The sequence below is a fragment of the Ictidomys tridecemlineatus genome, chromosome 9, assembly GCF_052094955.1.
Source record: "Ictidomys tridecemlineatus isolate mIctTri1 chromosome 9, mIctTri1.hap1, whole genome shotgun sequence".
NCBI lineage: Eukaryota > Metazoa > Chordata > Mammalia > Rodentia > Sciuridae > Ictidomys > Ictidomys tridecemlineatus.
The window spans coordinates 37,193,389-37,217,036 of record NC_135485.1 but is presented as its reverse complement, the minus strand read 5'-3'; the positions used below and the strand labels follow the sequence as shown (position 1 = coordinate 37,217,036).

The 23,648-nt window shown below is 40.9% G+C and overlaps 3 protein-coding genes across 15 annotated transcripts in view; 1 reads left to right on the top strand and 2 right to left on the bottom strand.

The window, feature by feature from the left end:
- Fryl (FRY like transcription coactivator) overlaps positions 1–8,687 on the top strand; it is a 230,864-nt gene extending 222,177 nt beyond the window's left edge. For 7 of the 9 annotated variants that reach the window (XM_078021273.1, XM_040292463.2, XM_040292460.2 and 4 more), the window contains 5 exons: positions 2,164–2,232; positions 4,044–4,061; positions 4,884–4,994; positions 5,844–6,034; positions 6,637–8,687. In XM_078021273.1, coding sequence (XP_077877399.1) covers positions 2,164–2,232; positions 4,044–4,061; positions 4,884–4,994; positions 5,844–6,034; positions 6,637–6,895 — 648 coding nt within the window. In that variant the 3' untranslated portion in view covers positions 6,896–8,687. The remainder of the gene's footprint in view (positions 1–2,163; positions 2,233–4,043; positions 4,062–4,883; positions 4,995–5,843; positions 6,035–6,636) is intronic. The other 2 variants (XM_040292462.2, XM_078021271.1) reach the window with 1 other exon arrangement.
- The window catches only part of Zar1 (zygote arrest 1), a 28,213-nt gene extending 12,178 nt beyond the window's left edge, over positions 1–16,035 (bottom strand). For 3 of the 5 annotated variants that reach the window (XM_078021275.1, XM_078021278.1, XM_078021279.1), the window contains exons 1-6: positions 14,666–16,035; positions 12,509–12,601; positions 12,350–12,424; positions 11,488–11,766; positions 5,084–9,375; positions 2,246–2,313 (exon numbers count right to left, since the gene is read on the bottom strand). In XM_078021275.1, coding sequence (XP_077877401.1) covers positions 11,623–11,766; positions 12,350–12,424; positions 12,509–12,601; positions 14,666–15,610 — 1,257 coding nt within the window. In that variant the 5' untranslated portion in view covers positions 15,611–16,035 and the 3' untranslated portion in view covers positions 2,246–2,313; positions 5,084–9,375; positions 11,488–11,622. The remainder of the gene's footprint in view (positions 1–2,245; positions 2,314–5,083; positions 9,376–11,487; positions 11,767–12,349; positions 12,425–12,508; positions 12,602–14,665) is intronic. The other 2 variants (XM_078021276.1, XM_078021277.1) reach the window with 2 other exon arrangements.
- A 118-nt stretch (positions 16,036–16,153) lies between these two features.
- Slc10a4 (solute carrier family 10 member 4) lies at positions 16,154–22,531 on the bottom strand. The gene is made up of 3 exons (XM_005319984.4): positions 21,627–22,531; positions 20,579–20,789; positions 16,154–17,457 (listed from the first exon to the last, which is right to left on the bottom strand). Exons 1-3 carry the CDS (start codon positions 22,220–22,222, stop codon positions 16,945–16,947), a joined length of 1,320 nt encoding a protein of 439 aa, XP_005320041.1. The 5' UTR covers positions 22,223–22,531; the 3' UTR covers positions 16,154–16,944.
- Between the last annotated feature and the right edge of the window lie 1,117 nt (positions 22,532–23,648).

Sequence of the window (23,648 nt, the reverse complement as noted above, 5' to 3'; positions counted from 1 at the left end):
ACTACCTGATCATCTTTTGATGACCAGAAATTTTAATTAAAACCATGCTATTATATTAGTTTTTCCTATTATGGTTATTCCTTTTGTGTCTTCACAAATCATTGCCTAACCTACAAATTAAGGTAGAATCTTAAAAGTATCACTCCTCTGACTCATGTCTCTCCAGCTCCACATCCCCAGAAAGGAAAACTCCTCACCAGTTACAATAAATTTTAACCTTCATTTGAGCCTTGAGTAAAAAAAAAAAAATAGCATGACAGGAAAACAGGCACTGTGGAGTGTTCTCTATTCACACTCTCTACCATGTCTGTGTGTGTGTCTGGAAAGGTGTGGGTCTGTGCCTTACGGGCCAGGTGCAGCCCAGGGCTACATGGTTGGTGCTTATCTTTTAACAGGATGAAAATCAAATAATTACATTGAATAGTGCTCCCCAAAATACTATATCAGTAGGTATGCATTATTAAAAAAAAGAAAAAAGTCATTAAATAATCAGCTGAAAGGTTGGGGTTGTGGCTCAGTGGTAGAGTGCTTGCCTAGCACATGTGAGACCCTGCAATCGATCCTCAGCAAATAAATAAATAGATAAATAAAGGTAATGTATCCAACTATAACTAAAAATAAATATTTAAAAAATAATCAACTTAAATTATTCTTTTCCAGCATATTACAGCATATTAATACACTTGGACAAACCTGGCCACAGTAGTGATAATTCAGTATATAAAACTTTCAACATTTTATGTGAACCAAGGTTAAAAACAAATTCCATGATAGATGATAGCTGAATTTTGCTGATTAAAAACAAAAAATCTGCTGATAGCTTTTGACAATGACTGTCACTGGCCATCTCTCACCAGAAAAGCTTAACATGTTTTTCTTCAGATATGCTGTCAAGCAAAGAGCCTTAGGGCCAGTGGAGACTGAATGACTGGGGAAAAAGGGACATAAGGTCAAAGAGATTGTTTTGAAATAACTGAGATGTCTATTTTTAATTCTTTGCATATAGCACGTTAAGTGTCAATAGAGGATTTTAAGTGTCTAATACTAAAATGTTTTTGGTGTCTCCTTAATGTAGGTAGTAGATTCTCTCAAAGCTCTAATGATATTGATACACACACACACACACACACACACACACACACACACACTAGTTTTATTATGCTTAATATCACACACACAAAAAAACTAGGATGTCAAAAGAGCTGACAGTATCAAATTGTCAAACCCTAGAAGCTAAACTTGAAAGCTCTTAGCTTTCACTTTGCTTTGGAAATTCTATGCCTTCAGTATTCTTTTCTGTTCTACCACAATGCTGTTATTTTTATTTGACTGAAGAAAATGTACTTTAAATTAATATCAACCCCTAGGTAAAGAAAAACATTTGACTTCTACAGGCAATATTCTTTGGAGATAACATGTTTGTCATTCATTACTGTCCAAAAAGACAAGAAAAGAAATAAAAACAAGATTTAAATGGATTTTGGTTTCTGTTTCACTGATTAGAACTGACACCAGCCTTCAGAGAATTAGACTTCTGGTAGGCAGACTTGGTTAATTCTCAGTTGCTTTTATTAAGCCGACCAGAGGAAAAACAAACCTTTCATTTCTCAACTTGTATTAGACAAAGGTCAGGTACAGATTGTGAAGATTTTCAATAAAATCTGCAAAATAAATTTTTTTTTTTTTTTTTTTTGGTACTAGGGATTCAACCCAAAAGCACTTAACCACTGAGCCACATCCTTATCCCTTTTTGTATTTCATTTAGATGTAGGGTCTCACTGAGTTGCTGAGGCTGGCTTTGAACTTGCGATCCTCCTGCCTCAGGCTCCCAAAGCCACTGGGATTATGGGCATGTGCTACAGTACTCAGCTGAAGAATCATCATCTTTACTGAAAGGGGCAGCATTGGTTCCTAGAATAAAAGGCTGTTCATTGTGTTTTCACTAATAAACTCACAAGTGCAGTCATCTTATTGAGTATTCCACTTTCGTTTATCCATATAAATGATTAGCCTCCAATGCAAATGAAAGCGCATGTTCACCACCAATCCTAGAACCTCAAGTTACCTTTAAGTGTGTTGTTTCATATGGACAGGCTGTAATGTTACTAGTTCTGCCATTTATGCAGTTATTGTATTAAAATTTACTATTTCTTGTTTCTTTAGTGGTTAGACAATTGTAAGAGGACATTTGGTACCAAAGAGGACACGTATAGGATAAACACAGATGCACAGGTAAGTCTCTTACCCTTGTTCTGGCCGCATTTCTGTATCGAGTAAAACAAATGTATGATCAAATGTCCTCACCTGCTACTCCTGAAAATAGAGAATATTTGTAAACCTTTTCATTTTGGTTATCAGAATAATCTTTGTAAAGTTATGTTGAATGAAATATTGGCTTAGTAATGAAAAATTCACTTTAATAAAACTGAAAGGCCAGCTTGTGACTGAAGCTTAATAACATTCCCTAGATAAGCCTGATGGCTATCTGACAGTCCAGGTTGGCTTTTAGTTGCATCTGCCTTTAGAAAAGTAAAAAATTGTTCTGCATTAGTATTCTGCAAATAAATTGTCTGGTTAGGAAAGGAAATCTAAGAGTAACAGGATAAATATCCATATTAGCCTTTCCAAGGGTGAAATTCTGCCGGGATAAATTATAATGATTTCCTCTAATATGAAGTCCTTGTGGATGCAAGGCCCTTTTTATACAACTTAATCTGCTCTCTGTCCCTTTGTGCCAGTACTGTCTTTTGCAGAATAAGCAATCAATATTTATTGAATGTACATGCAAATTTCAGTGTACTTACAAGCAACAATTTAAATCATACATATAGGTTCATCCGCAAAAACTACACTTTTAGCATATTTAGACTAATCTTTGATAATTCAGAGTTTTGGAATGACATTTTTGCTGTTTCCTGTCATTGTGATGGTCATAGGCTCTGGTTTGTTTTCCATTATATCTCAAAGTAGAGGCTACAGATATGTACACGTTGAGTCAGTTCTATTGTATTTATGCTAATCTAAATTATATGAAATAAAACCTCAAGTATAACCTCAGGCTAATATGCCTGACATTGGATTGTACTCATCTAATGTTTATAGGATGTGACTAGCCAAGTAATTTATGGTAAGCAGAATGGAGCTAAAGTTCACCTTTGCTTAGCGAATCCTTTCTAAATTGCTAGGAATAAATGTTATATGGAGAGTCCTTCAGGGGAACTATTTATAAAAGCAGGCTTAAGAATGACTTTTAGAAGCTACATTTACATGAAGTCATTCTTTGAAACCACTTCCAAGTTGCTATCAATATTTTAATGTAATTTACAAGAACATAAAACTTTTCACTATGTGTTTTACATTCATTATCTCCTTTGATTCAAACCTAGTTAGGTCCAATTTCTGAAACTTACTAAATTACATTTGGAATGCAATGTAAAACACATCTGCTTTTGATATTCTGCCCTGTGGCTCACTCAGCACCAATAGAGGGAACCTAGCACCTAATTAGACATTAAACAGTAGGAAGCCTAGAATGAGCTACTCCAGAGACGATCTCCTCATGGGTGAGTATATATTAAGTAAGATTATTGTGTGAGATTATAAGCCAGTCCACTCCTGAAAAAACAATTCATTTGCTTATTTTCTAACTGTAAGTTGTCGGCTTTACTAATGGGAAGTTTTATTGCAGTTGGGTTTTGTTTGAGGATTTCTGGAATGGATATAAAAATAGAAACTTACAGTAGTCAAGTTTCTCAACATCACATTAGTTCTATTTGATTCCTGATATCGTCTACACAAAAATAAACTACAGCTTAAATGTTTTTCAGTTAATTGGCAAAGAATTTTAAATAAGCACCCTGAATTGTTGCAATAAATGTCTAGAAAACTGTATTCTGGAAATACAAAATTTTCTTTGGGGTGTGAATATATTGTTCTTCAGTTTGCCTGGGACATCTGTGACCCTACTTAAAATGATTCTTACACTAATTCTTGGTCTTTTTCTTTCTTTGTATTTTTTGTGACCCGATCACCTTCTTGCTTAGCAAATGGAAATTCTAGCAGTAAGTGACCTGTCTTGATTTATAGACTACTTACCCTTGCCAGACAAACTGGTTTTCATCTGCCATTGTCCTTTTGTGACCTAGTAATGTTTTGTCATGGACTACTTTAAAAGTAGTGTGTGCTTCAATTTTGATAGCTTTAATCCATGAAATGTTGATTGAATAAAATGAGATTTTATAATATGTATGTACAACTAGCAGTTGCCTTTTTCTTCACCTATAACTAACCTATCTCCCTTTAAATTTTTTTAATTTAAAAAATCAGAGTGCACATGTTAATTTCATAGTCTCATGTCAATGAGACTACCAAGTGGTTTTCTTTAGAAAAATGACTTCATTTTAAAGACAGACTTTTCTACCCTTTAGGTAAGAGGTTACCCAGTTTCAATTTGCTTTATCAAGCACTTGTGGATAAATGTAATGAGATCTACATCTTGATGTGAGATCTACAGCTCAATGGGGGCAAAAGTCTATGCATTTATAAATTCTCTCGTTATGAATTTAAAGTTTTAAATTACAGTGAGCCCTTTTTAAACATCCTATATATTGCCTTCTGATATATTCTACTTATCCAACGTAAAATGTACTTTATACAAAAAGTGAATTAGTAACCAACAATGATCCTTGTTTTTATTTTAATGCCTGTCCTCAAAGCATCTTTCATCTTTCATCAGCTTTACACCATATTAACTTGCTTACTGCAGAAAAAAAATGCCAAGACAATTTAAAGTAATGATTTATAATTCTTTTTACTGGAAATATGCTGTATAGCCAAACATGAAAAATCCCACCTAAATTTAATGTACTGTTATCTATTTCTAGGAACTGGAGCTCTGCCGAAGGTTATACAAATTGCATTTTCAATTGCTGCTTCTGTTCCAGGCCTACTGTAAACTTATCAACCAAGTAAATACAATAAAAAATGAATCAGAGGTAAATATTAAGTTGTCCTAGGCATCAGTAACTGAAACATTAAAGTATACATACATTTATTAGGCTAGCTAACATCAAAAGTCACTTACCTTGAATCATTTTCTTCAGTTGAGGAATTTTTTTTTTTTTTTTAATGATGTCCTATGTCAGGACGTTATTAGCGAATCAGGCAGCAAGTACTGGATTCAGAGGTTCAAGACCTTACTGGTTTCTGAAGTATAAACAGATCATGTGTAATCAAAAGTCAAGCAAAGCACCTCAGTAAATACCAAATTGTACAGTGAAACCCCTAACATCCTGTCCACGGAATGTCTCTCTAGTTCTGTGAATGCAACAAGAACAAACGTCTTAAAAACACCTGGGATGTTGAAAATCTTTAATGTGTAGGTTCGAAGATAATGACTTTTCCTTTCCCCTTAGCAGCTGGTACTAAAGCTCTCATTAGGAAAATTATTTTTTTAAATTGTTAAATCCCTGAAAATATGTGTACATATGTTCATGCTTTAAAAGTTTAACCAGTGAATTTTATAAAGACTACTGTCAAAAAAGTTGTCATGGTTCTCCCCCATAAATGTTTTTTACTACCCAAATCATAACATGTAAGCACGTTAAAATTATCATTCTGTAAGTTACAACTCATTGCTGCTTTGTCAAGAATTTTTAAAGCCTATTCTGTGGCTGGGATTACTTATTCCCACTGAATAGAAAACATGAAATCTTAACTGCCCCTACTTCTGAGTTTAACAAATGAGAGAAAACGCTTTCCCCATCAGGTGTCTCCTCATAGCCAGGTAAATGCTTTGTGGTACTCACTATGCGAATGGGTCCCTAAAGGTGTATTTGTTTTAGGTCATCAACATGTCAGAGGAACTTGCCCAACTGGAAAGTATCCTCAAAGAAGCTGAAGCTGCTTCTGAAAATGAAGAAATTGACATTTCCAAAGCTGCACAAACCACTATAGAAACTGCCATTCATTCTCTAATTGAAACTTTGAAAAATAAGGAATTTATATCAGCTGTAGCACAAGTCAAAGCTTTCAGGTAAAATGTGAAAGGATTCAAAGATAAAGATTACTTAAGTAACTGGACTGGAAATTTATATAAAGTTTAGGTTTTGGTTCTCGGTTTGATATTTCAATAGAAATATGTCTTTGTGAAGGGAGAAATCCACGTTTATTTTCAGTAGTTATCACTGAAATGATACCAATTTCAGATTTTTTTCACTCTCAGGTGGTACTTTGAGTAATATATTTGCTCAAACAATTAAAAACAGGTCACTGGGCTGGGCATCGGGCTTGGTAGCACATACCTGTAATCTCAGCAACTTGGGAGGCTCAGCAACTTAGTGAGACCCTGTGTCGAAATAAAATACAAAAGCTGGGGATGTGACTCAGTGGTTAAGTGCCCCAGGACTCAAACCCCAGTACCCAACAAAAAAAGGGCGGTTGGGTGGGGGAGAGGGGATATGGCCTAGTAGTAGAGCATGCCTGGATTCAGTTCCTGGTACTATGGACACACAAAACAGGCTTCGTGTTATTCACCAGGAAGTTTTGTTGTGATATATCAGTATTAACTTAAAATGTAGTTAATCTTAACTAACAATTGTTTGCACCTCAGAATTTAAAAAGAATGTGTGTTTTCAGATCTCTCTGGCCCAATGACATTTTCGGCAGCTGTGAGGATGACCCTGTGCAGACGCTGTTACACATCTATTTTCATCACCAGACGCTGGGTCAGACGGGCAGCTTTGCAGTTATAGGCTCCAACCTGGACATGTCAGAAGCCAACTACAAATTGATGGAGCTTAATCTGGAGATAAGAGAGTCTCTACGCATGGTGCAGTCATACCAACTTCTAGCACAGGCCAAACCCATTGGAAATATGGTGAGCACTGGATTCTGAGAAACTTCAAGCATTTTGGAGAGAAACTAAACTGATGATTAAGAATATTAACCAAGCACCTTTTATGAACCCTTGTGATTCACTGATAACTTTCCTGGCAGCATCTACAATTGTAATGTAACTAATGTCAAACTGTATCTGAAGGACAAGAAAATCTAACAGCTGCCAATACCTCCCACAGTAACTGTATGAAGAAGGAATTTTTTTAAATTATTTAACCTATGTGAAAAGAAAAGGGCTAAAAGTGATGCATACAAATACATTGCTTTCTGGAGAAAGAAAAGAATTCCAAGAATGTTTGCAATAATGGCCTCTAATACTGAGACATCAGAAAGCAGGTGAAATGAGGCTGAAATCAAGGCTGGTTCATTTTAGCCGAAGACCTGCAAAGCTGCTTGGATTTCTTGCAGCCATCAACATCACCTACAACTGATGCTTAATCACCTAACATGAACATCCATACCCATATATAGACTTGTTTGCAAAAACCATTGATTTTTTTTTTTCCTCAATTTATGGGATAAGGGTTTGGGGTGTTTTGGTTTTTGGTCTGTGTAAGGAATTATGTGTGTGTGAGTTGGGATGTATGGATACGTGATAGTCATATTTTCAAGGTGTGGATGTCTGTGATAACGTCTCAGAGCATGCCTAAAAGAGCACTGCAAGATTATTTTTGAAGAAATTTTATTTTATTAGATCTAACTCTTCATAGTGTGTAAATGTTAGAACATTTTAATAATATTTTAAAACTGGGCTCTCCCAGTATTTCAAAAAGAAATAATATATCTGTTAACGTTATTGGAATGCTGCTCAGTTCTCTGATCAGTGCTTATGTTACAATTGTTGATAACTAACCAAAGTAGATGCCTGCAGAGACTTTAAAATGTAAAATAAAGATGTATGCTGCCCGTCAGCTATTCTCATTAGAAAAGTTAACTTATTTTACTCCATAATTATTCTAGAAACTGTATAGACTAAACCCAATATTTTCTTGTACATTCGTGCCATGCACTGTTATACAAGAATAGGTGTACAAAGCTAGAGGAAAAACTTTGGTCATTGATGGGGGAATATATGGTCTGCAGGCTCTGAAGTCTGCAAAGAGATGCAAACGCATTTTTATGTTTATTCAGGACTCACACGTGTCGTGCTAAAGGAACCTGGGGCTAGAGGGGAGATGAAAGGCAGCCTGAAGACTACCAAAACACGCAATATACTTACTAAGTCTGTAGCATAACACGAACTGGATTCTCTGTCCTTTTTTAAATAGCATTTTGTAAAAGAAATGAATGTAGTCCCACAACTCCTCTGATTTGAAAGGAACACCTTGTATTTTTTATATGCATCTCTTATCCACTGTGACTATTCTTTTAAACTGGGCTCTGACTACTTCAGAGTTTGGAATGTAGAAATGAAATGCTTAGCTTTGCCTTTTCTTGGGGGTGTGGACCCTGCCAGAAATGTAATTATGCTCAAGTGCATTAATTGAAGGCACTGTGCACACCGCGTTGGACTGCTGACTCTAGTTGTTTCCTGTAAAATTCCATAACTGGTCACAGCACATTCATAATCACTGTATTTTTTGACCCTGATAAAAAACAATTATTTTAATGGTGTTCTGGTACTGTAAATGGTGTTCTTTAAATTATTTAATAACTTTGGGTGTTGGGGCAGGCAGAGAGGGGGGGGTGTCCAGAGACACATCATACTTTATATCCTATCTTAACTCTCCCCTATTTTTCTCGCCCTCTTTACATTCTTTTTGTTAAAAATAAAAAACATTGTAGCTGTTGGTTTGTGTGGTATTTTGAGAAAGCATGAACAATGATAGTGTGCATCATTTTTACTTTGCAGATAACTTTTGGAAAGTTTTTTCATAATTCGCAAGTGTAATTTTCCTTTTTAAAAAAGAGGGAAAAAAGTAAACTGCCCAGATCAAAACTTTGGAACAGATAAAGTTTGCTTTTCAAATTTACTTCTGTCACTAATCTAGTAATAATGTAATAAAATCAAATACATTTGCAGAAATCACGATGTAAACAAATTCGTTACAACTATCTTTTTGAATTGGATTTTCCTCAAACCTGTGGTTCCTTCTCATTCTCAGAACCTGTAGTTGCATTTATTGACAGAATGTATCAAGTATGTAATTTTTTTTCCTACTTTATTCCTAGAACCCAGTTTTTGCTACCTACAACCCTTTGTCGATTAAGTTTACAATTTTAAATAGTTTATACACAACAGCAAAATGAAATCTGGCAGTTTCTTCATGCTATTTTCAAGATAGAAAGCCAAGGACTATTATACAATTTAGAAAATATTTTCTACTTTCAGTGATGTAAAATAGAGGGTGTGGTTACTACCCACAACCTACCCTGAACTGAGGAAATCATTGCTTGATTTCTTGGAAAAGACAGAGCCAGGTAAGATCCCCTCGAGGTCTATGAATGATGATTGCTCCTATACCACACCAGCAGAACCTAATGAAAGAAAATAAAGTATTGGAACCAAAATAGCTTCTTTTACTTTTAACAGCAATCACTTTTCTCAATACCCAGAGATAAACATCCTGGAGTATTTCCCTCTAACCTGTTGATCTGGATTAAAACCTATTCACATCTGGTAAGCTGGGGATGGTGTGCATAAGCTATTGGCAGTGCCTTGTCATTGCTAAGTGTTGTCATCACAATGGAAGTTCGTCATTTTATTCAGCAAGCAAATGCCAATTAAGTAAAACAGACCAACCTTGCTTTTGACTATAAAATAAGGTTGTTACCCTGTTAGAAAAATTAGTGACAGAATTAAGCATGAAGAATGACTTGACTACCCTTCTAATTAGCCAGCAAATTTGTGTCTTAGGACTTGTTGCAGGTAGATTTCTATAGTTTACTCCTTCATTCAGCAAAGAGTTTTTGAGCACCTATAATATATATATATATATATATACATATACATATACATACACCTCTTGCATGCATAGGAGTCAAAGTGAATTTCCTGTCCCTGTACCTATCCCCAACCAGATCAATAGTAACAGAACAAATAAAAGCATACCACCTAACCCACACCTAGAGGGTTCTTATTCACATCTCAACCCCACCATCACTATCTGGTTTCTTCAAGTCTCCTTGTTGGCATGTATCTTCTGTGCATCTGGCACGATTTAAGTGTCATCAGGTCCCCCTATTCCTATTATACCTTTTACACTTTATACTCGATTACTCCTAATATTTAGAAAAGGACAGTCCTCTTGAACAGAGCCTGAAAAGCCCTCCTAGTCTGGTCCTGATGATTGTATTTACTATCACATCCCCTAGAATATTCTGCCACTATGGCCTCTTTTTGGTTTTCTTTTGCACATGCTGCCCTAGCACGAAAGGCATCTCCTCCTCTGACCAACTCGGCTTCAATTCAGCGGAAGCATCGATCCTTTATACAAGCTTCCCTCACCTACATCAGATCCCTATTACAGGCACTTAACTGAAGCTTTATCATATGTCAGAACCTTTTTGCATTTGTTAAAAATGGACATTTACCCCCATAGGGTAAACTGCATGAGGATGTATGCTCCATCTGGCTTGCTTTCAGTACTCAGCATAGGGCTGGCTGAAGCAGTGATACATGCTTAAATTCCATCAACACCAACCAGCAGGCTCAATGGAAACTTCATCAAGTAGTACTTTAGTAGGAATAGGCCCAGAACTCTACTTAAGCATCTATATGGATGGATGCAGGTGGGCCTTTCCCCATGATAAAAGGGTTCTAGGGTGATCTCAAACTCACCTTAGGCTTTTAATTCCTTTGGTTATATACCAGTGTCCAAGATATTAATAGATTGACTTCCACAATCCTTCTCAGGTAGTAAGGGTTAATGTAAATGGGATGTTTAGCACATTGGAGACATAATGAAGCACCTAGTTCCAATTGTGAAGTTTCTGTAATCACTAGGCCAACAGCCCCAGCTTCAGTTTCATTAGAGGAACCTCTAGCTCTAAGCTCAGTGCCATGCACAACTAGGAGAGATCTGCCAGTGGGCCTCCATGTGCCATGCACAACTAGGCAAGATCTGCCAGTGGGCCTCCATGTTCTTGTACAGATCCTTTAAGAAAGCTATCAGGTGCAGTTAAGTGTTTAGATCCCCATTCTAACTAGGGGAAATTCAATAACTAATGCTTGAGTCAGTCTTTAGGAGGACTGCTTTCTTTAAAAGCTTGTTACCACCTGAAGACCACCTGCCGAATTCATTACTTAGCTCCCACCCCCACACACACACCATTGTTCTCACTTTGAGCTACTTCCCAGTCTCCTCAGCCTCCTCTTGCCCTAAAGAAACTTATTTTAATGGTTAGAAGGCATTGCTTTTGAAGTTCAATTAACTTTCTTAAAAAGCTTCAGTCCCACACACCAAAGCAGATCTCATGTCTACAAATCCCTCCACAGTAAGTGCCTGGGACCTAACTGCCTGCCCCACTATATGCCATCCACACGTTTTACAAAGTTAAGGTGACAGGCCCAAACTGGTAGCAAGAGACAAGCTCGCCAACTTTATTGAGACAGATTCTTATGCAATTGTTGAACTGTTTTTGCAATACCTTTATTTTGAAGGCTGCATCAAGATACACTGCCTTTCATCAAGTATTTTGAGGAGGGAGAGGTAGAAAGGAGCCTGAGAAAAGCTCACATGCCAACTCCATTAGCACACGTTCAGAAGAACTTTTTTTCATTCACTAAATGATATATTTGAAGCTGAAAGTGCTGTCGCAGGACAGGCGTTTGCCTTTGCATCTCCCGCACAAGTCTTGACGATGGGGGCGTTTGGGGTCCACGTGGCGAAGTCTTATTGGGCAGGAACATCTAGTTTTCTTACAACTCTGAGAAACCAGAGAGTAGCACATATAGGTAAGTCCTGGAAACTCGGCAAGGGATTGAGTTTTCTAGTCCATTCAAATACTTCCTGACCATGCTACGCAAGGTCCCTGATAATTCTCCAATTTTGTCCCAGTCTATACCCCTCAGCAAATGATGGGGTTAGGACACCATAGTGGTGCCACGGTACAGTGAATTTGGTTATCATGAAGTTTCTCCTTGTTTAAACTCTCATGTAAGACAAACTGAACTCCTCTGCTTATACTAAATACTTTGGCTTGAATATGCTTACTAAGAAGCATCTGGGTAGAACTTACTACCTCTAGTAGAAAGTTGTTCTGTTTTCCAGTTTGCCTTCTCTTACTGAGTAGAACTTAAGGCAAGCATTCTTCCATACTGCAAGTAAGGTAACAGGTTCAAAAGAGTCTACCATTACTAAGTTTTGCAAGGACAGAGGAAAGCTAAAGCCCAGGCCCTGCAAAACCTAAAATCACTGGGAGCCTAGTTTCATTTAGGAAACACATTCAAGAAGGTATATTAACAAGCCTCTAACACTATCTAGTTCAGACACAAAGTGCAAACACTTACTTGGCAGGTGATATCTTCCACTCGGTAAGGGTTGTAAGACTTCTGACAAGTTCTGCAAAACTGTTTGAAGTAAACCTGTGATGAGATGGAGGATAAACTTGAAGGAAAAGCCTCTCAACACTTCCGGGAGAAGGTGCCACTTACAATGATGTCCCTTACCTTGTTGGTGCCCTGTACACACCACACATACGCACTCTCCCATCGGATGTTGCAGTCCTTGCAATGATAATAGCCATATTTCTGTTCTAAGAACTAAACAGAATATCAGAGTTTACCCAACATGACATCTGAATTACCTTATTTTGGAAACTGAGAAAGATCTATTTGGTACTAAAAACTGGCAATTTCATTCCAGATCACAGAAGTAGAATGGGGTTTGGCTAAGCCTCCACAATATCGTAAGTGAGCTAACAGCTTAGTCAAACAAATAATGAATGGGCCCTAAACAGCTTATATACCAGATTAGTTTGGCCCACAAGGTTGTTTAACAAATAAGGTATCTTTCTTCCAACAGGCAAGGGAAAAGTCAATTGTCTGAAGCTTGCAATTTTATATATATACGTTATATATAATATATGTATTATATATTATATGTATAATATTATATATATATAAATTTTTGTTGTTGTAGGTGAACACAACATCTATTTTTACGTAGTGCTGAGGATCGAACCCAGTGCCTCGCGCATGCCAGGCCAGTGCACGAATACTTGAGCCACATCCCCAACCCCTGCAATTAAGTAGGCTTTTTCCTCTATAAAGTCTAATCTTAGAACACACACAGTTAAGTCAGGCATAATGGCACACACCTGTAGTCTACAGACTCAAGGAGGCCGAGGAAGGACTGCAATTTTTAAAATTTGAGCCCAGCCTTAGCAACTTAGGCCCTAAGCAAACTTAATGAGACTGTCTCAGGGTTTTTGTTTTTGTTTTTTTTTTTAAATAAAAAGGGCTGAATATGTAGTTCAGTGTTAAAATGACCCTTGGTTCAATCCTCAATACAAAATAAATTTTTTTTTGAAAGTTAAAGATTGAAAATAAGAAAGCGTTCACCCCAGGTGAAGTTGTTTCCTTCATAGAGCAGTGCTATTCCTCTGTAAGCACACAGTTCACTTAGTATTGTCCTATTCTTAAGCTTTCCTTCTCCCCTCCCAATGAGAAACCAGTTATGACCAAGTTTTAAAGGCCTTTAAACCTAGTAGGCACTTTGGAGTATTTAATGCAGTTTCACAGACAACCCACTTGATTCCCTCCTCCAGATAGCTCACCCCCTAAAATCTACAGTCCCGAGATGACTGTGGACAAGGCTAAAGAACTCCTTAGGGCCCCTTGCTGTCTCCGGCTTTTACACTTACCCTGGGTTATAAATGCCTTCGAGGCGCCCAGCCCTTTAGGGCTCAGGTGAAGGATCTCTCAGGCATTAACAAGGGACAGCAAGAGGTCTCAGCAATGCTAGATTTCATAATGGGGTGGAGTTTGGGGGTTTTTTTTGGGGGGGGGGGTAACTGCAGTACTGGGATTTGAACCCATGACCTTAAGCATGCTAGGCAAGCAAGAGCCAGACTTGGTGCAGCCTGTAATTCCAGTGACTCGGGAGGCTGAGGTGTGAGGATGGAAAGTTCAAGGCCAGTCTCAGTAATTTAGCAAAGATTTGTTTCAGTAAAAATTTGAAAGGGCTGGGGACCCTAGTTCTGTGGCAAAGTGCCCCTGGGTTCCATCCCCAGTACCAAACAAAAATGAAAGCAAGGCAAGTTCCTACAAGAGGCACTTCAGAAACTTCAGTTTCCAGCAGACTGTTAGTTTGGGAAATGGAGGTAAGAATCGGGGAATAGGAGATTAGGACCCCAGTAGTGGCCTGTTAAGGGTTTTGCCACGTGTAGTGGATAAATAGAAGGATGCTAGGGAATCTTGCCAGCAAGTCTGCCTTCGGATTTCTGCAGTTTATGTGCCTATTTCCAGTCATCGGGAAACATGGTGCAGACTGCACAACGTGTCCACCATCAGGTGTTTATAATGCAAATGTGATCGGAGTTAAGAATGTCAAGAAGGCGTCTCCCTGGCCAACTTGGTGGAGCCGGTGTCTTACAGTCACTGCGGAATAAATCGGGCTCCACTCGGTTTGATCCTACTGTTGAGGAGAACACACACCTGAGAGGCTGCGAAATGCACAAGGATGTGGCCTCATGCTTAAGAAAGTGTGGCATCTACACGTGTCCCGAGCAGCCCCGGCCAGGTACCAGGAAAAGACGCCCCACGCCGCCCTCCAGGCTCCCCTTGGCTCTAGCCCGCTTTCCCGTGCCCACCCCCAGGCCTTACCTGGAAGCGTAGGCGCACCTTGCCAGGCTCAGCGCTCTGCAGCGACGACCTCTCGCAAGCGGCGGTGGTCTCCCCGCCATCCGGAGCCTTCCCCGCCGCCGGGGTCAGCTCCGGACTCCTTGGCGAGGGCTGCGGGGCCGCCTTGCGGTCACCGGCTTCCCGCGGCGGCAGCTTGGGCTCCCAGGACGCCCCCGCCGTGGCCTGGGCCTCGTCGTCGTGGTCCTCCTCGGATCGCCGGCGTTGGGACGCCTTCCTCGCCGACACCTCTCCCTCCTCCCGGCCTTGGGGCTTCGCGGATGATGGCTCTCGCTCTTCCTCGGTGGCCTCGGGGCTCTGCTCGCCCACCGCGGCTTCAGCCCCCTCCAGGAAAGCGGTGAGGCGGCGGGAGACCACCGGCGAGTACACCGCGACGGTGCGCGGAAAGCGCACGGGCCGCAAGGCGCCGCTCTGGGGGCTGCCCTGCTCCGGGCCCCGGCGGGTAGGCTGAGGGGAAGAGGGGTCGCCTCCCGCCGGGCCCTCGGAGCCGGGGCTGGCCGCAGGGCCGGGGTCCCGGGGCCTGCGCAGCAGCGTGCGCCGCCCCAACGAGCACTGCACCGAGGCGTCGCAGCGCGGATTCACCTGCACCGCCACGTCGCGGCTGGTGGTTCTGCGCGGGCGCATGCCCTGGCTCACCTGCGACAGGAGGGCCATGAGCTGCGCCCGCTGGTAGCTGTCGAAATACTCGGCGGCCGCCAGCTGCCCGTAGCCGGGAAAGGACGACGAGGCCGCCCCGGCCGCGAAAGAGGATGAGGCGGCGGCGGCGGAAGGGCAGCCTCCGCTGCGGAGCCGCCAGCCATCCCCGCCCGCCGCGCCCTTGCCCTTGGAAGCCGCCGGGTAAGGGTACGAGTAGGGGGCGCACGCCGGGTACATGTAAGCATCCAGCACCTCATCCCCCAAGGCAGCCATAAACGCAGCCCAGCTGCACCCGCCTGCAGCCGCGCCCTAAATAGGCGGCTCGCCGGGGCGGCCCGGTGGAGGCGGGAGAGGCCCCCAGCCTCTCGCCGCGCTGCGCCGCCCTCCGTGCCCTTCCAGCCGCAGCGTCCAGTCCCCACGTCCCCGCGGAAGGGGACCGTCCCCGCGGAAGGGGACCCTCCCCGAATTGCTCCACACGAAATTTCTCTACACGCCGAGGTCTACACCTTTGGATGATCCACTTTGCGATCAAAATGCTGATTTGTAAGTGAACACGCCAAGGCGAGAATCCCAACAAGAGAAAACTTATCACTGGGATTAGCTGAACCAGGTGGTCCTCATACCCTGATGATTTCAGGTGTCGGTGCCGCCCAAGGAGACGAGGCCAAGTGGTGCCTCTATGATAGTGAGCAAAATGCCCAGGTTTGAAAACTGCTTTGGGTCTATTATCTCGGATTATAGTTTAATTTTCATAGAGCTTCCCGGAGACGTCTACCCACTGAGCCCTTTGGGTGCGTGTACGAGGAAGTACTCAAGGACGTTTAAATCTAGTTTAATTGTCTTCTCCCCTGGAGCACGTGCCCTCACCTCCATCCGTGGTCACCAGGAGGTACTAGTTTGCTCTTCTCCAGGGTAGATAGTAGTTCTGCAAAACCTAACAAAAGTTTCCTAACAAAACCATCCCTCCAAAAGTAAATTGATCTGGAATATGTTTACATAAATGCAGAAGACCAATTGGAAAGAAAAAGCCTTATTGGCATAAAAACGTTGGTGCTTCATTACCAATAGAGATCAGATCAAGTAATCAAATACATGAATGTAGTTTTCTCTGAGTTGATACTGGTTTGACAATAAAATACTATATTTCACTGTTTCATTAACCTGGTTTGCACTTTTCTGAGTACAGGTCAAAATTCAACATTGTTAGATATTTATAAGTTGAGCAAAACACTTTTTTGTCTTAGTTACATTAAACTTAATTATACTTTACAGATAGCTTGTTTTTACTCATGTAAAATAGTGCACCAAAATTCTACATTTACAGACCTTGTTTGTATAGAAATTGGTAACAGTGAAAACCAAAAAGCACGTTTAACCAAATAAGATGTCACTTTAGCTGACCAGGTGCAAGTTATATTACAACACTGATTTGTAATTTACTAAAACACTTGGTTAATACACCAATGCAGCTTTACAATGGGAAGATCAAAACTGTTACATGTAGTTTGAACCAATTGTTATCCTTTATATAAACCATATGTACTACCACAGGCCATAAATATGAAGTAATATTTCGGCAAAACTGAAGCTCCTGTGTATCTTCACATTTAGAGAGAAGTCTGGGTCGGTTCCATCATTATTATATTATCAGCTTTCACTGTGCCATAGGAGGTGTCTGCCATTTCCTCTTCTTTCAGTTTCTTATAAGAAATATCTGTGTCTTCATCTTCATCTAGAGGATCTCGCTTGTGCAATATTTCACTTCCATACATTTTATATATTAAAACAAAAATCCCTGCTTCTGCAGACTGGAAGAGGGCATAAAGCAAGGGAAACATGTACATGCTTCCTATGAAGCGAGGTGGAAAGGCCAGTTTTAGAATGGCAGTACAGAGCTGCACATTCTGACTGCCTGTTTCCAGACACACAGTCCTCTTGCAGTTGGGTGGAAGATGGAAGAGAGTAGCTAAGCCGTAGCCTGAGGCATACCCGGCCAAAGGCATAAAAATGGCTACCACGTAAACAGCTGCAGGGATACTTGCCAGCAGTTCGGGTCCTAACATAGTGCCAGTCAGTATGAAAAGGACCACCAAAGTCACTAGCAGAGACCACAGGGAAACCTAGTAATAGAAAATGGATACACAATCAGCAATAAGATTGTTGAAGAGGAATTCAGGCCAGAGAATCCTAAGTTCTTAAAAAAGAGATGCAACTAGTCCCACCTCCCCCACAAAATAAGATCTGAAGATGGATACCTCACTTCTTCCGGAGGCCTCAGATCCATGTTGGAAAGCTCTAATTATTTGGAGGCCTGTCATGTTGAGTGACAATTTGACTTCTGTATCCTCTGGTCATTGCTTTGGACAGGCCCTCAGGAACAGCCTAACACCAATCTACTCTGTCAAAAATAGTGCTTCTGGAAGTTTTTAAACCAGTTTTCAGGGAAGGCTAACTCTTCTCCCAGCAGAATGTCCCCGCTCCCCAGCCTCTATCACATAACTTTGTTTTGCTGTCCTTTCTAACTGCTCTGAATGTGCATTTATGTATGTGGCTCTTGAAGACATTCGTTAACATTGAGGCTTATACCCCACCACTGACGAGGGGTATATAGTGGACAAGTGATGTTTACTCCATGTTTCCCATATGAAATTAATTCTCATTCACACATGAGATAAAAGGCTATTAATATTCACAACAAAAATTCACTTTGTGATATTTTAAATCTTTAAAATATATCACAGAGGATCATTAACAATATTGAAACTTCGATCAACTCTTAGATCATGTAAGAAAAAATGTAAATATAAGATGCCAGGAATCCTTTGCAATTTTGTAATTTCCTTCTCATTTGTTCATGAGAAACATCCCATCTGTAAGTCTAATGATCTTTATAATTATTATAGATGCCTATAATTATTGTAATAGATATGTTTTAGATAGAGTACTACTGACTGTATAAAACATGCCATCTGAATGTTCTGACTGTATATTTCACTCATTCAAGTGAAACAGGCTGTGTAAATAGTATGGTAGAAACCTAAAAATTCCTCCCCCCCTTCAGACTCAAGTTGACTTGTTTTCTCTTATGGAGGCAGAAATAACCATCTAGGGAGAGGAGCTAACTGTTGCCTCTGCTCTCTGTATATCTAGAAGGAAGCCCTTTTGATATTTTGGGATTGCCATATACTTTATGTTCTTTAAATTTTTATTTAAAATCTATCTAGGTTGTTTAAAAATTCTACCTTAAAATTCTACAGAAGGCTGAAATAACTAGTGTACAAGGTGTGCATATTACACATGTACAATTAGCAGAAACCAAACTTCACAAATCAAAACTTGTATTAGTTTTCAAAATGTGTCACAGTAAGAGCATTGACAGGAGATCTGATTCTTCATTCTGAAAATATTGGCCCCCAAATTCCCTTAAACTATTTTAAATCATTAGGTAAGCATTGAGATTGAGATCCCATGATCATTTTAAAATGTTTGCAAACATATAACAAGTATATAAACCATGTCTTAATAGTATGCTAATTAAATAGGGATAGGCTAACCTTATATGCAAAGTCAGCCAATCTTACTGGATTATTTATTATTTAAATATATTTTTCCTATTTTTAATGTATAAATGGTTCACTTGTACTTTCTCTTAGAACTCCTAAAGTTTTTTTGTTGTTTTGTTTTTTAATTGCAGGAGTGCTTTTCCCCTTGTCTACATCTCCAGCCTTTTTTTTTTTTTTTTGTCCCTTATTTTGAGACAGAGCTTCTCTAACTTGTCCAGGTTGGCCTTGACTGTGTGATCCTCCTGCTTCAGCCTCCTGAATAGCCAAGATTTCAGGAATGCACCACTGCACAGGGCAGAATTCCTAAAGTTTATACCAAATTGCCACTGTATTGATAACAGTAGCGTACTGATTAAGCCTAATAAGTTCTTAATGCATCTCTAGATCACCTATGAATATGTAATATCAAATTTGTATAAATATATATACACAAATTCACACATATGTATTATATTCACATATGCATGTTTATTATGGAGAAGGATTTCTTTTACTTAAGGATAGATTTATATACAGAAAAGAACCATCTATTTTTCATATTAATAAAACGTTGGACTGTATAATCAGATTAGAAAATAATGAGTAAAATAAAAAAGGTTATATCTTCTTAAATGTACATAATTGAAACATTGAAATGGCTCTTTTCATTTGAAGGAATTTGTCTCCGTATTTTATAGTAATAATACATTTTATCTTACTAACTTCCAACAATGAACAGCCTGTTCATGGTTTACTTGTTTTTTTACTACTTTTGAGTATTCAAAAAAAGTTTAATTTACAAATATTTAATTTTTCTCCATTCAATATGATCAGAAATACTGTGAATAAAACCATGTTTTTAAAAAATAAAGCATCATTGGCAATATTGCACAAAATACTAGCAATCCCCCAATCATTTCGCTAGCTTTAGAAACCATATAAAATAATGCAATGGGGAACAAGAAACACACAAATTTAGTAACAGCAACATAGTCTACATTATGCAGGACCCAAATTCATTTTGTTCTTTAAGGCCAATATTTTTACTTATTGTATTATATTGCCACAATATAATTTTTCAATTACTTTTAGTCTTGTGTCAACTTTTTAAAAATTTTAAGCTGTACATGAAAACAACACTTTTATTTTATTGATTTTTATGTGGTACTGAGGATTGAACCCAGTGCCTCGTGTGTGCTAGGCAAGCGCTCTACCACTGAGCCACAACCCCAGCCCATATCAACTTATTTTTAACTTAATATTTTAAAGCAGCCTACAACAGGGTTTCTCAGAATTAAAGTTCCACTTTTGAAAATATAGCAATTTTTAAAAATACTGCACAAATTATATTAAAGTAATTTCATTTAACCTGTTTTGAAGCTTAGTAGTGTATGATTAGTGGAAAATGTTGCTATTTAATTACACTGTCATCTCCCACCCCTGACTCCCCCCGCCATGAATACTGCTAGATCTCTTATGCTATTTTTTTTTTTTGGTCTTAATTTGAGCTATATCATTCCAGGAACTCCAAAAGGTGAAGATAATTTTTGAGCATAAACTTTTTTTAAAAAGTTTATCCATGCAAATCCCACCAAGTCCTTTTCTTCCTTTCTCTTCTTTCCCAAACTTCCTATCATTTCAGTCACCCATCAAGACCAAGAACTCTCCAGGTGAGTACAGCAGGGAAGAGGGATCTTACCTTCACAATGTAGTCAGCCACACGGTTATATTTGTATCTAATGAAGACTCCCAGCCCAATAGGAATGAGTGTGCTGCAAAGAGTGAGGGTCACCGCCCCTAGGGGTAGTAACTGCACCAGAGGAGTGTTGATCCAAGCCCGGCTATAGATCCACAGGCAGAGGGGCATCAAGACCAGGGCCAGAAGTGTAGAGGAGATGGTCATGATGATGCTGCAGAAAAGGGAATGAACAGAAGTCAAAATTGGCTTAGAGCCAAACACACACACACACACACACACACACACACACACACACACAAAGCAGAGCAGTTTCTTGCATGTTGGGTAGGGGGGGAAAGGTGGGACAGCAAGTTCTCCGGGTTGAGGTCTGGATAGAACCTACTTCATGGGAGAATAGTGCCAAAAGAATGTAGCATGTCTAAGCCCAAAGGAAACATGAACAAGAGGTAGAAACCACAACAAAAAGTCAGGACTGTTGCTCTGGGCTTTATAAGCCAGTTGAGTATGGATGCTTTTGAGGACAAGGGGCATTTTTTTTTTCTTTTAATCCTTCCAAGTACCCTGCAATGTTAGCCGTGGTAAAGCATCTGGATGCTACTTGTTGGATTAAACTCAATTAGGTTGCACTGTATATGAGATTACTTTCTTTATTGGGCCAATAGCCCTAATTTGCTTTTACATTTCCGGCGAGTCCTAGCTTCAGACTTCCCCCTTCTCTTTGTCTTCCAGTGGCCAAAGACCTGTGCTGGCAGCCAGGCATTTAGGGAGGGTGGTCAGAGTGCTGAAGGGCCTGCGTTGTAGGTGGAAGGTGAAATCCCAGGACCTCCCAGTAGCTCGGTCTAGACCCTAAATCGTCCCCACTGCCACATAACAGCTTCGCGCCCACCCCGACTTCTAAACCCCGAGGGTCCACATCTTCTCCCCTTTCTGCCTCCCTTCTCCAAGCCTCTTTCCAGCCGCCTCCACTCCCTCTCTCCATCGTTTTGAACCCTTGGCTGTGAACGCGGCCGCCTGGGATGAGAAAGATGGCTAAGGAGCAGAACCCTACCTGAGGTTCATGTCGCCGTCAACCAGCAGGGACATGAGATTGGAGAGATTTCCGCCGGGACAGCATCCACACAGAAGCACCGCCACGGCAGCCACCTCGTCCAGCTTGAAGACCAGGGCCAGCAGAAAGGCCAGCAACGGCAAGAAGCCGAACTGGCAGAGCGCGGCCAGCAGCGCGCCCACGGGCCGGCGGACGTGCGCCCCGAAGTGGTTCACGTCCACGGTGCAGCCCAGGCCCAGCATGGTGATGCACAGGGCGGCGCCCACGAACACATTCAGCCCGTGGTTCAGCGGCGTGTCCCAGAACGGGGGCTCGTGGGGGACCCAAGGCCGGGGGAACGGGGAAGGGCCCTGGCTCTCCGCGCCCCCCGCGAAGCTGCCGGTCGTGGGCTCCGGGCTTGGGGTAGGGCCGGGGCTGAAGCTAACGCTTGGACCTGGCCCCAGACTGAGCCCGGGGCTGGGGCCGGGGCTTGAGGCGGGAGCGAAGGGGAAGTCCGTGCCGGGGCTCGGGCTGCTGGCATTAGGCGACAGAGTGTAGTTGTCCGGCAGCAGAGAGGACGGGGCGAAGAGCAGGGTGGCGTTGTCGGAGCCGTCCATGGCGCTGTCGGCGGGAGGCCGCAGGTCTGCGGAGGTCTGTCCCCTCCCGTCGCGCGCGCCTCCCTCTGTCCTTCGGTCGCCGACGCCGTCCGTGGGTCTGTCGGTGGTCCGCAGCGACACCAGCTAGGCGCGGTGCCAAGCCTCAGCCGCGCGCCGCTGACGTCCTGGGCGGCGTCGGTGCGGCTGTCCGGCTCTGGGCTCCCGGGCGTGCCGCCGCCCCCGGCTGCCACTTAAGACAGCGCAGCCCCCGAGGTGGACCCGAGCGCGGCGCGCGGCTGCCAGCGCCCAGCGCCCCGAGGCCCCGCCCCGCCCGCCGCCCAGTCCCCTCCTTTTAATCACCACTAAGTGGTTCTGTGAGAGTGTAGCCAGGGGCGGAACAAAGACCTGACAAAGGACAAGAAGAGAAAAAACCGGGCCTGGCAGGCGATCAAGTTCTCTGATGGGCTCTGCCTCTTTTTTCTTTTCGTTTTTTTTAAGAAAAAAAAAATTGAAATTGCTTTTTCCGATCTATAAAAACATGAAAGTTGTACATATTAATGTTTGATACATGTACACATCGAGGAAGGTTTAAGTCATGTTAAACGTTCATCTCATTTATTAGTTCTTTATGATGAAAACATTCAGAAGAATATCTTCTAGCTTTTTAAATACTCAGTACATAATTGCTATCTACAATCACCCTACTGTGCAATAACAAATCCAAAACTGCCTCTTTGACAATGAAATCAGGAGAGCCAGACGCTTAAAGTGGGAATAAAAAGAAAGAGGGAAAGAAAGCTCTTCTATGCACAAGCATAAACCAAGCGCCTAAACTATTTAAACAGCCTACAGCCTTAAGCATCAAGAGAGTCGCCTGATTTAGTTTAGAGCGATTCTCTGGCAGCATGACAAGAGATCCAACTTGATTTTACAAACAATTTTTTAAATTATTTTTATGTTCAGTCTTAAAGTAGGAAGTAAGAAGAATGCTAGTGTTTTGTTTTGTTTTTTGTTTTTTGTTTTTTGTTTTTTGTTTTTGTTTTTGTTTTTTTTTTAGCCAGGCACTGTGAAAGCACGTTTGCATTATTTTATCTGATTCTCACAGCAAACCATGAGATAGATACCTTTTCTACAAGCTCGATTTGTTAAAAAAACATTTTTTGATTCTTAATTGACACATTAGTTGTACATATTTATGGGGTACAGTGTGACATTTGAATACATATGTAAAATGGTAATGATCACATCAGGGCAATTGGCAGGAGGATCACCTCAGGCATTTATCATTTTTTTTGTACTGGAAGCCTTCAAAGTCCTCTCTACTAGTATTTTGAGATACTCAATCATGGGTTGTCAACCATAGTTATTCTGCGGTGACAAGCTTAACTTTTCCAATGGAGAAATCTCAGGGTCAGAGACATCTCAGCCTCATCAACCACACCTGTAA